This window comes from Cervus canadensis, chromosome 33 (genome assembly GCF_019320065.1).
Source record: "Cervus canadensis isolate Bull #8, Minnesota chromosome 33, ASM1932006v1, whole genome shotgun sequence".
Taxonomy (NCBI): Eukaryota; Metazoa; Chordata; class Mammalia; order Artiodactyla; family Cervidae; genus Cervus; species Cervus canadensis.
In genome coordinates, this window is record NC_057418.1 from 32,364,009 (window position 1) to 32,377,370 (window position 13,362).

The 13,362-nt window shown below is 42.3% G+C and overlaps 1 protein-coding gene across 7 annotated transcripts in view; it reads right to left on the reverse strand.

Annotated features, from left to right (window-relative positions):
• Positions 1–13,362, reverse strand: part of PRKN (parkin RBR E3 ubiquitin protein ligase) — a 1,211,540-nt gene that overhangs the window by 786,167 nt on the left and 412,011 nt on the right. For 6 of the 7 annotated variants that reach the window (XM_043457375.1, XM_043457374.1, XM_043457372.1 and 3 more), the window contains one exon: positions 2,825–2,943. In XM_043457375.1, coding sequence (XP_043313310.1) covers positions 2,825–2,943 — 119 coding nt within the window. Of the gene's footprint in view, positions 1–2,824; positions 2,944–5,610; positions 5,986–13,362 lie in introns of those variants that run through there. The other variant, XM_043457378.1, reaches the window with a different exon arrangement.

Sequence of the window (13,362 nt, forward strand, 5' to 3'; positions counted from 1 at the left end):
CTGTGTATATATGTACTTTAAGTATATACAAATAATTACAATAGTAATGATAACAAAATAGCAATAATAAAGCATTTAAGGTTTCTGAGTATTTGTGTTCAGGCTATAGTGCAAAGGGTTTTTCATATATTAAACAACTTTCACAGCAAATAAGACAGAGATACCATTATCTCAGTTAACAGATGCCCCCTAGTTGACATAAAGAGGCAGTGGGGAAGTGTCTCGGACTGGACCCCAGCAGCCCAGCTCCAAAGTCACTGTTCCCAGCTCACACCGGGCTCTCTCCCAACCACACCTTACTGTAATCCAGCGCTTCCCACATGCCAGCCTCTGATGAGCACCTAATACCCATACATCACTGGATCCCTAAAACGCTGTACTTTGGTACACTTAGGCAGTTGTTGCCAGATTGTTTCTTTCTCTTCTGCTTTACCTCTCCCACCCCCGCAATGAAAAATATTTTTAATTGAGAACTGTCACATAAAATTCTCCACCTGTGGTTTCTCTTGACTCAGTACAAGGTTGGGTGGCCCTCCGCCCCCGCCCCACCACTGCCAACCGCTGGCAGGAGCAGCCTCCTGTATGTGGGCCCTGACGCGCCCGCCTCCCGCGGTCCTCACCACGGCCCATCGCCTACATCTGACGGTTTGCATGTCCCTGTCTGAGCACCGAGGCTATTTGGGCACATGACCCTTCAGGGCAGAGGCTCTGTGCGGTAAAGAGGAGGGGACTGCAGAGCTTAGACGGTGCGCTCAGGCAGCTTCGTTCAGCCCCTCATCCAGCACGTGTAAGTTCCCGTTTTCTTAATCTCTTTAAGCCTCATTTTTCTCAAATCTAAGGTAGGTTACTAATAGGACTTAATGCAGAGTGTTATGAAATAATTAAATAAGATGCTGCATGAAAAGAATTAAGTTCAGGATTTAGTAATGATTTTTTATTGCTGTCTTTTATTAAGAGCCACTGGAAGCTGAGGCCCAACCAGGACCGCAGTCCAGATCAGAGGAACAGAAGAGGCTGTGGACTGCACTGAGAAAGGCTTGTGGCAGAGGAGAGAACCAACTTTAGAACAGCCCATTTCCCAGACAGAAGTACTGTCCAGTGACACCCAGAAAAAGATCTACTCCAGTGGGTGCAGACAAACCTAGGTATCCTTTGTGGGTTTGTCTGCCTCAGTGGATCCCTCTGTGGAGCTGAAATGCTGGATCGTGAAAAAGCTTTGAATTACATTTGTGATTAATTCCACCTTCCCAGGCTTGCGTCAGGGATCCACGATTTCCCTGTTAATGAGTACATCCTTCAGGTTCTCTCACAGCCCTCCTTTACGACCTGTCTGCCAGGACACCGCAGTAATCTAGGCTCTCAGTTATGAGCTCTATATATAGTTGAATAATTAACCTCTTTGCCTGCAATCTGTCACCACACTCAGTCCCAGTGATAAACAGCTCAGTGATAAGAAACAGTCTTAAAACATCCCTTTATGCATGGTCTCTGTGAAGCTTTGCCCTTGTGCCATAGGCACCAGCCATGACTGGGGCCTGAGGGGTAGGGGTGCCGCTCTGCACGTCAGCCCCGTTGCCTGCAGAGTTCTTTGTGCTCTGGCGTATCCTGGGCTCCATCTCAGCACTGAGCTGATCAGAATGCCCTTCAATGTCCTGAAGACATCAGCGTCCACATCATTTTAGCCAAATTCTACACCGCTATCACACTGAGGCCCTGAACCACTGTGCCGGGGTTTTATATCGGAAGTTGGCCAGCAAACCTTCTCCCTAAAGGGCCAGAGAGTAAACACGTCTGGCTTTGCAGGCCAACCCTGATCCAGGGCAAGAGAACACTGGTACAGACAGCGTGCACAGACATGGGAGGAGCCACGTGTCAAAACTTTATGATGGCACTGGGATGTAAATTTCATGTCGTGATTCACGGGTCATGCAATACTATTCTTTTGAAGTTTCCAAACCACTTAAACCATACAAAACATTCTCAGCTTGGGGGCTGTACAAAACAAGCAGAGGCCATGGTACATCGTGATTTCCAACCATATTTTATATGCATACTGGTCCTGGATCCACAACTTCCTTTTCATTTTTTTATTGAGGTATGACTTACCTTACGTGTGCAAACCTTAAATAAATAAATTTTGACTTATGCATACAACCATGTTCACATCACACAGATTGAAATATAAAATGTTCCCACAATCTTCAATAAGATCTGCTTCTATAAGACATGCCCAATCTCCTTGTGTTATAAAAGCAGCCTCTATATTTCCTGAAAGGAGATCGAATCAGTCCATCCTAAAGGAAATCAGTCCTGAATATTCATTGGAAGGACTGATGCTGAAGCTGAAACTCCAATACTTTGGCCACTTGATGCAAAGAACCGACTCACTGGAAAAGACCCTAATGCTGGGAAATATTGAAGGCAGGAGAAGAAGGGGATGACAGGGGATAAGACGATTGGATGGCCTCCCCGACACCATGGACATGAGTTTGGGTAAACTCCGGAGTTGGCGATGGACAGGGAGGCCTGGCGTGCTGCAGTCCATGGGGTCGCAGAGAGTTGGACACGGCTGAGCGACTGAACTGAACTGAATGGAACTGATATTTCCTGTCAACAGGCCTGGATTAAAGAAATGGGGGTACTGACGCTGTACTACCCAAACTTTTACAGAGCAGTGTATTTTTAAATGAAACTTCAGATACCATTAATCATTACAACCACATGGAAGTCAAATTTCAGGTGATGGGTGATATCTGATAAGAAACCCCGAAAGGCAGTCTGGGGTTCCTTTTTCCAGCAGGCTGCCCACGCCGCGTCTCCTTACCTGGGCCAAGGTGAGCGTTGCTTGCTGGCAGGTGCTACACCGCACCCTGAGCTTTCCCGGCTGCACTCCTTGACACGGGCCTTTGCAGTAGACATAAAAGCTGCTGTAGGTCGGTCTACCTGCGGGGAAGACAGGCAGAAGGCGTAGCCAGTCAATGCAGAATCCGCACTGAGACTTAACTCCTCCTGAACATTTTGAAACGTTAGTAGGATAAGTGTTACAGTGAAGATCCAACAATTAAATTTAGAAAATGCAGTTTTTTGCTCAAAAGAGTGAAACATTTCTCCTTCTTCTTGCCGAGAGCCCTGTGTCTTACTCAGCAAAGTAGCAAGCAGCCTGCTGCTGGGAGAGCTGGCTAAGGGTATCTGCAACACAATGAAATTAATCGCATACTTTGCTGTTGACATTTTTAAAAGGATGATGATGTAGGACCATTTGAAATTTAGAGGCCCCTGCTCCTGAATTTTATTTCATGCATCTTTACCCAGTTTGGAAGGCTTCTCATTTTTCCTCTTTAGCCCACTTCTCATGATTTGAATGGTATGATCACAGTTTGCTGAGTTTCCAATGAAGACTTTCCAACACAAAGTCACACACAAAATAAAACAAGAGCCCTAAGGGCCTTAGCAGACTCAGCAATCCTGTGCGGAAATGGGTGCTTTGCGTTTCATGAGTGTCCTCTGTCTAGAAAAATGTCATTCAAATAATACATGCAAAAGCTGGGAAAACATTTAGAAAAAGATAATTAAACATCTCTGATCATTTCTCTCAAACACCCCCATACAGGATAGTAGTAGCCTGTGAACTAGGGGAATTTTCTTTTGAATTGTTTACCTCTACATCTACAAAAGCCAACTGTATCTGGATACAATTACCAGTAAAATAACCAACTTCCAAATTTTTAAAATTACTAAATAGTCCTTTTGGTCTTAACTTTACTTCTTAATAGGTAGGGTATCATAAAATGTTATGGCATAAGGATTTGCTTAAAATTTTACTATTAGCATTAAGAACATCTACAAATTATGAATAGTAAATACGGTTGATCATTAAGAGCAAAAACTTTGAGACAGTCAAACATGTGGGGTTTAGTAAAAACAAATAGTACAGACAATAACGAGAAAACAGAAACGATCCTAACGTCTGATGCAACTGTTTGCCTTGCTAACTTCCAAAAAGGGGCTCTGCAGACGTAGTCAAGTGTCATTTGTCTAGTAGCCATCTCTCCTAATGTTGGAGGTGGCAGTACACTGTAAACGGTAAAGCATAATAAAGATGTCAAGTTTTATCATTATTTTCTGGCAAGATACTTTGCAATTATGACTTATGAGGTTAATACTTAGTTTCAATGTGAAGGGGAAGATGAATTATACATATATATTTGCGGTGATATGAGGCTAGTGATATGAGGCTATGGGTTATTTCCAAATATTTTTTGATACTGATTTCTAACATAATTCCACAGTGATAAGATAACAGACTCTATATGATTTCAATACCTTTAGACCATGGAAATTTTGCACCTTGTTGTATATCCCTGGGTATGTTCCAGTGTCTCCCAGACCATGGGAACTTGAATAGAATCTGTATTCTACTCTTGCGTGAATTGGTTCACACTGCTTTTCAGTTCCACTTTGTTGCTACTGTTGTTTAGTCGTTCGATTGTGTCCAATTCTTTGTGACCCCATGGACTGTAGCCCGTCAGGCTCCTCTGTCCATGGGATTTCCCAGGCAAGAATACAGGAGTGGGTTGCCATTTCCTTCTTCAAGGGATCTTCCCAAACCATGGGTCAAACCCGAATTTCCTGCATGAGCAGGTGGGTTCTTTACCACGGAGCCATCAGGGAAGTTTTCAAGTCTACTATATCCTTCTAATACTCTGTATATTCATTCTAGTAATTTTTGAGAGTTTGATATTGAAATTCCAACTAACATCTTAATTTATCTAATAAAAATAATTTTAATATATAGTAGAACTTTATATAACCTTCTGTATTTTTCCAGGCTCTTGCAAATGTGTTATCATACTTTCGTAATTTCTAAAGTAAAAAAAAGAAAAAAAATGTAAAGCGTGATAAAGATGTCAAGTTTTATAATTTTATCACTTACTAGCAATATATTTTATAATTATTAATTTCCAGAGATTAATATTAGCTTTAATGTGAAAAGGAAGATGAATTATTTTTAGTGATATGAAGCTATGATTTTTGAGAATTCTTCACAGCTTTAGGGCCTTATTGTGCAAGATATTCAAGTCTATATGAGTATGATATAGCTATTAGCAAATACAACAATGACATAACACGTATTCTTAAAGTTTTATGTATATCATAAAATGCAACAGACAGAACCATATATTAAAGTTATCGAAATACCATAACAAGTGACAGAAGATCCCAAGAACTCTGACAATTTTCGTGTGTACCATGACAAGAGCAGTGAAGGAGGAAAGGGACTTTACTGTAATTATATCAGCAATACGAACAAAATCAACTTACAATTTTCATAACCTACTGTAAAGGTTAAACCAAAAAAAAAGGGGGTGGGGAGGGAGGAAGAAAAGAATGAAAATAAGAAATGTTCACGCAGGAGGCGGGGTGGGGCGCAGAGACACCAGCATTGCTGAAAGCGTGTATTAGCAAGGGCTTGACAATAGTAAATGAAGCGTCTCAGAAACTGCAGGGAACTAAATGATTTTTCTCTCTCCCTTAGGGCAAGAGCAACGTTCGCAATATTGTTTCAGCTAATGATAGAGCCGGGCAGAAGCTGAAGATTGGGACACCCACCTCTACGCGCTACAACCTTCACTAAAGTCCTTGAGAAGTTAGAAAATACTGCATGCCGATGCGGGTGCCCTGGAAGCATACAAGATGACATGCAATCTATTACATAGCGCTTCTCGGAGCCAGCACAAGCGGGGGATTAATAGCCAGTCGAAGGAAGGATCAAGGTCAGGTCAGTCTCGGCTACGGCGCTTTTCAAGCTGTTGCCTCGACGTGGTCAAGCAGCTGGGCCCTCCGGTAAACCCTGAAAGCCCTTTCTCAGGCGGCTTCCCCACCTACTTGGCTACATCACACCATTCCAAGTTGGCAAGCTTCTCTGGCACGCTGAGGTCTGGAGCGCACAGGACAGGAATAAGCACAAATGACACCCTCACCATCTTCTGGGCAACGTTCCCACCGGCTGGATGGGAGCGTATAAGGTAGAGACTTAAAAATGGAGCCATGACCCCTAAAGGAACAAGGCAATGGGAACAGGGACCCCCAGAACTTCTCTCTATGTATATAGCCGCCTCCAGTCAACAACATGAATCTTCCCCTCTCTTACTTTTTTTTGAATCTAATTCGTTTTCCTCTACTAATCAACTCTGACACATTGCAAACTCTTCACTGTCCAAAATAATCAAAGCACTTGTGTTTGTGTTATAGATTTCCCTCTTTACATATAATAAGTTTTCAAACTTGGAGATATTTCAAAAATCTTACAAACTATCACCTTACCTGCAATTCACTCATTGTGAACATTTTCACATATTTTGAGTGCGCCCTGTGTGTGTGTGTACATATACATATGTACACCTATACTGCACATAAATAATGCTTTTTGGCTGAATGACTTACAATTAAGTTGGAGACATGATGCTACTTCACCCCTCAACCGTCCAACATCCTAAAAACAATAAAGTTTTTAGAGTGATTTTGTTGTTTCCGCTGATTTTGTTGTTTCCCATACATTGACTGATGGGGTGTATTTCAACTCTCCCTTACAGAACATGAGGGGGCCTTGCAAGCTGTTGCAAGGTGTCAGAGCAAAGAATCAGGGAATCTGTAGTCAGACCGTGCTAGGCGCTGCCAAGCTGAGGCGGTCCTCTCGCTGCGGGACCCCACAGCGTGTGAAGACAGCACATCCTGGGCACAGCGCATCCCTGACTTTATCAGACTGCAGAAGAGTACCTTTTCTGGAGCATCTTGTGTTCATGTATTTCTCAGAGAGGGAAAAAAATTGGAGGAAGGATACAACCCACTGTGTAGGGCTTGATCACCAGCAAGCCCAAGGGGTAAAGTTTATGAGCACAGAGGTATTAGACACCACCGCTGAAGAGCCTGCTGACAATTAAGCTCACCCCTCCACCCCAAGTCATCCATAAACTAACATAATTATTTTGTCAGGAACCAGATGGGTGGGTCTGTTGAGGTAATGATTTCATAAAGTGTACTCATTTCATTCAGATGTTCTTTTTTTTCTCCCCCTGGATACATATAATGGAATTTTCCAAGGCTGAAATACTGCAGTGGGTTGCCATTTCCTTCTCCAGGGCATTTTCCCGACCCAGACATGGAACCCAGGTCTCCTGTATTGCAGGCAGACTCTTTACTGTCTGAGCTACCAGGGAAGCCCTAGCTAATGTGCAGGGCCCTGTTAAAGTGTGAGTCACTGTGTCCATTCAAAGCATCCCATGAGGATTTCTTAGCATTGTCATTTTATCATTATCTTTGCTTAACATTATGCCTCCTCAGGTATTTTCTCTTATTCTCTTTTCTTGTTTTCTTGGTCCAAAAAATGCCCAAAACATTAACAATACTCACCGTCTATCCAGTAAAGTCTCTACTCAAAAAGAAGATACATTATTTGCTTTGGTGTTTTGAGAAACCAGCATAATATGCAGTTTCCAGTTTTAGTGTATTTTAGATGACAGGCTTATGGCCTGAAGATGTTGTTTTTATAGGTTAAATGAATGCTTAAGAAAACTCATTCCGATTCTGATGAAAACTTTTCATTGACCTCACAAGTTTCTATCACCGGTTGCCATAGAGAAATTAAGAGTTTAATTGCCTGGATAATTTGTTTTCTAGGGGAGAAGAGAAGTGAGTTTTCACGTACTTTATACCTAGGTAAGATAATGTTCAGTATCTATCCACTGTAAAGCCGCAGGAGCACAAGTGACTTAAAGTTATTTTTATCACATATGAGCTTATTAAAACATCAAGTAGATCAAGCTGCTCATGAGAACTTTCTGTGGGCATGAAAATGTGAACCAGCCGGAACTCTCTCACACAGTAGCCACAAGGACCTATTGAGAAGCTGGCTAGCAACTATTAAGAAACCACTGTTTTAAAAGTAAATAAATAAACAATCTACATTAGCATAGCCAGCCGTGGGTAACATCTACTAAAGCAGACAGCACAGAAGAGAATACATAACAATGATGTCTTGTTCCCTCTCGCCCTCGCTTGGCAGACACACAGATGACAATGCTAAGAAGATTCGTCGGTCACGTAGAGAAGTTCAGTAGCCGGCTGTTGAGGGTGCTGATATGAGGACGATGAAGGCTGGAAAGAGGAGGGTGGGAGCGGGAGGTCTGAACCTGCGACTCTGAGAGGGAGCACAGAGATGGGCGGAGAGACAGACAGGACCAGGCTTCTCCCCGTCTCCTCCTCCACACGCCGCCGCTCCCGACACCCACGTGGGAACTGCTCACCCTCTGCCCGTCTCCACTGGTATCACCACCTTGGAAATCTGACCCACACATTCAAGACGCAGTTGGAATGGCATTTCCTATAAAAAGTCTTCCCTTGATTTCTCCTGAAGTAAAAGATATTTCCCTAAATAATTAGGAAAAGTAGGAAACAACATCCAGCTTAGTCTTGTCACTTTTACACCACAGACTTGTCCTAACAGCAGGAAAACCAGCATCTAACGAGAAGGAACGAAGCGTCTTTCACAGACTTCATCCAGCTCTTCCCCGGCACCCAGGTCGGCACCAGTATTTTCAGCTTCTGCTCTCCTGCCCCTTTGGACCATAGCTTAGTTCCTGTTTTGTAAATACGGAGGATATGATATTACTTCTGTCTGCACCACTTGGCTGCACTGACCAGCTTCAACCTGCCTTGCTCTCTCAGCTTACCACTTCCTTGAGTCACGTAGGGAGTAACTCAGTCCTGTTTGGCTCCTGCTATCCCACTGTGGAATAGATCCATGACCAGAGCTTCTGAAACTGCGACCTGGATCCTGTGATGAGGATCTGGGGCACAGAGAATCTCCTCTCCCCAAATTTGCCAGAATGCTTGTTTTTGTATTTTTGGGGGGTGGTCCTTCCGCCTGTGCTCAACCAAATGCGCTGGAATATATTCCCTGGTGGCTTAGACAGTAGAGAATCTGCCGGCAATGCAGGAGACCTGGGTTTGAGCCCTACCTCGGGAAGATCATTCTTGCCTGGAGAATCCCACAGACAGAGGAGCCTGGTGGACTTCAGTTCATGGGATTGCAGAGAATCGGACACGACTGAGCGACAAACACTTTCACTTTTTTTTCACATGACTTGTGTGAAAAGTCATGAAGGCCAGCAAGCTATCTTTGCACAATTAATTTCTCCTCATGTTGGCCTGATACTATCCATTAGTTTTAGTTTGAACAATGCATACTGAACCAATTTTGTTAAGGCAGTTCTGTATAAAAATCATTCAATGCATATTCCTGGAATCATCTCTTCTGCATGAAATCTGCTTCGGATCATCAAGAACATGGAGAACACGTGCACTCCAACCTAATGGAAACTGGTGAAAGAATCTTCCCCCACAGTCTGTGTACTTGTCCCGCCTTTCCTATTGATACAACTCCCCTGCTCCATTTTTCCAAATGACTTGGGCAGTTCCTTAAATTTAGTCAGCATTCAATAAATATTCATCAGATGTCTCATATTTTACATGATGTGAAAGTTGGAGCAGGTATGATGGCATCAGAGTAAAATTCATATTAAATAGAATGTGTGCGTGTTCAGTCATGTCTGACTCTTTGCAACCCTTTGGACTGCAGCCCACCAGGCTCCACTTTTCATGGGATTCTCCAGGGAAGAATACTGGAGTGGATTGCCATTCCCTTCCCCAGGGGATCTTTCCAAACCAGGGATCAAACCCATGTCTCCTGCATTGCAGGCAATTCTTTACCTGCTTGAAACATCAGGGAAGCCCAAAAATCAAGTAGCCATGATTATCAAATATCTAGAATAACTTTCCACCAGCCAAACTTACTGGATTATATTCAAACATCCTTCAAAATATTAGCATATTGTATTTTAAATAAATAATATTATCTTAACATCATAAATTATTAGTATGATAAATAAAAGTAAAACAAAAAAGAATACTGAAAAAGTTTATATAGAATTTAGTATAATTGAATGTTAAGTGAAGAAAAAAAAACCTGCATTCTGAAAGTTTATAAGTAGAACTACTTTAAAGGAAGACAGTTATTACACATAAACACTTTTATTTCAATCTTTATCCAGGGGGTTACTACACCCCACTGAATCCAACCACATCATTCCACGCTTTTTTAACAAGCCATCTTCTTACATCCTGCAGAGTAACCAAGGTGATGCTGTGCTATAAACAACTTCCAATTATATAACCATCCACCCAGTGTATGTACTTTTAAAACATGTTTAGCAATCTCTAAGGAGGCTCTACCCTTAAAGTTACAACTTAATTCTCAATTTTTGTGCTAGGGTTTTTTAAATTAATGTATCTGCCACGTAATTTCATCTGGTGAGGCAAAATCTGCTGATGAAAGTGAATGTCTCTGACTGGTTTTTGTGGCTGTTGTTGCTGCCAATTTATTTTTTCATTATTCATTTGAACAGTAATAACCAAACCTCTACTGCCAAGAGAAAAAAAACGTAGAGTGAAGCATACTTTAAGAAATTTTAAATAAGTAACCAGGATTGAAGCCAACTAGCGTACACCCAGATAAGAACCTGGGCAGGAGACGGGTAAGGTGGGTCCTAGAAAAGTCTCAACTCTTCACTACGTTGAGTGAAGGTCGGTAACTCAAACTGAGATGGGAGGACTGTTGATGCTGCGGGTGGCTGGGTTCAAGCTCCTCGAAGATAACCTCTGTGCTCGCGGACGTGTCCATCTAGGGCGGGCCGAGCCTTGCATTGTCACTCCTGGCAAATCAACTGACTCGCAATGCTGTTTTCTGTCTGCGAAATGGAGATGATGACTGTACCTGACTCACAGGCTTATGTAAGAACATTTGAAACAACAGTACAGGTGAAACACTCAGCACGGTGGCCGATACATGTTAGCCATTCTCATTTGCTGTCAAGAAATACGGATTTGAGTTATTCCCAGGTAATCACACCTGGGAGCACTTCACACCCTGGCTTCCTCAGTGACCACTGTCCTGCCGTGACAAATGAATCACCATTTATATTCTCACACACCATTTCCATCTTAAACCTACAGCTAAATTTTTAGAAATATCAGAGGTATAATTCTTCTCAAAACTGCACCAAAACCAACCAAGTCCTTCACAATGAAATATTTAATAACATAATGGAATATAAACCGTAAACCATAGTGGAAAGTCCTTAAATTGATTTAAAGCTTACTAGAGTTTCATTTCTTCTCATAACTCACTATTACTGTGCAAGTAATACAGGTGGATTGTAGAAAAATTATTTGCAGGAGTGACTATTATAAATAATGATATGGATCTCATCTAGTGGATAACATTTTCAAGCTGGTTAACGCACTTAAAAAAATATTGAGGCATTTCCAAAAAATAAAGTTTTATAATGTGTAGTTTGTAAAAGGGTATTGAAGGAGATGCAAAGTGGATTCCAAAATTTCATTTCAATGGCAGACCTGCTTACATTAGTGCTTATTCTTGAAAGGTAAGTGTGATGGGCACCACTTTAGAAATGAGGAAACACAAGCTCAGAGAGGTAGACAGCCATCTCCAAGGTGGCCAAAAGGTAGTCAGGTATTTGCATATGAGTTTTCCTGATTACAAAGCCTACACTTTGCTCTCAACTCGGGGACAATTACCTTGACTAGGGTGCCGATTATTACTAAATACTGTAGGGGACTGATTCAATGGCTCTAAAAAGTGGCACTTGAACACAGGTTGGCAATTAAGGACCATGGCCAGCAATCACTAACTGCTTCAGCATCAGTCTCGCCACCGTCCTTCCCTCATTCAATCAGCAGTAAAAGTTTCATGGAAATTTCCATGAACGTTTTACAGCACTGGCATTCAGCAAGAATATGCAGAAACAAAAATTATCAACCAAGAAAGGTAAGTCTCATTTTTAAGAGGTAGCACGTATTCTGAAATTGTACTTTACAGTGAGAAATGGTAATCTATGGCATAACATTAGAATCAATAGAATTTCTTATTTATTTTTATAGAAGCGATGCCTTTCTTGATATTCTAAAAATAATTTTAAACTCCCCTCATTTTCAGCGTTCTAAGTGTTAGTGAAACCTGTAAAGAAAATGAGTGCCCAGAGAAATGACATCAATTAGAGAGTAACAAGCAAGGTGTGACTCTCCCTTCTCCCCCATGCTCACTCTTATTTCATTTTCCATAGCCAATATCAGCATTTTGGTATAAATATTTCATATAAGTATAGTATTTCCAATTTCACTACGACTGTTAAATATCTGCTTACAAATTCCAATGTTTCACATATCCTATTTTACCTGACCAAATGATGAGACAAAATAGATCATGTTAATAAATCTGATCTTTCCCCATATTGATTTCAAAAGGTCTTCTGTGGTAATTCAAATTCATAAACTCTCTACTACTCCTTAAAATATGAGAAAAATGAGTGTTCTTCAGGGACATGGTGGTTAGTCAGGAATGCCAGATGATGTCATCACGCTGAAGGAAAAATATAAAATCACTGTCTTCTTTTAATCAAGGCTGATCACACTGTGAACTGCGAGTCAATGGCTCAGCAGGTAAAGAACCCACCCGCAAGAGACACAGGGGACACGGGTTCGCTCCCCGGGTGGGGATGGTTCCCTGGAGGAGGGCGCAGCAACCCCTGCCAGGATTCTTGCCTGGAGATTTCCAGGGACAGAGGAGCCTGGTGGGCTACCGTCCAAAAGGTTGCAAAGAGTCAGACAGGACTGAGCAACTGTGCAATTGCCCTAGCAGAGCACAGTTGAATCATTCTGGCCGAAACGCTCTTCACAGCTTCTCTAGGACCCCAGGGCCATGACAGGCTTCTTCACGGGTTCCCAGATCAAAAGGCCTCCGAGGACCCATCCACGTGCAGCTCGTCTGGCCGAGCTCAGAAGCCCTTCTCTCTGTATCTGCAGGGGCGGATTTGTTTAAACCGGATCCCAAGCCCCTAAGGCCAGGGTTTATGTACAGCGGTCTCATTTCCATTACTCTCCACTTTCCACTACTCCCCACTAGAATACTATCCTCCATGGAGATACTAATCCTACTCATGGTCAAATACTTGAGAAACTGGTGAGATCAGTTTAACTAATTTTAACTCGAGATGCACAGTAGGGCCGCTAGGCTTGTGCCACAGGTTACAGAAACGCGTGCTACCTTCTGCAACCGCCTCACCCCAGAGAAGACGCAAATCTTGCTTTCAGAATGCCACAGGTGCCAGCCCAGGCTTCTTACCACCTCTGTAAAAGAAAACTAAACTTAGAGAAAGCTAGAAGATTTATGACGAGAGAAAATGAAGACGTAACTGTATGATTTCTTGAAAAAGAGCTAAGAAAGAT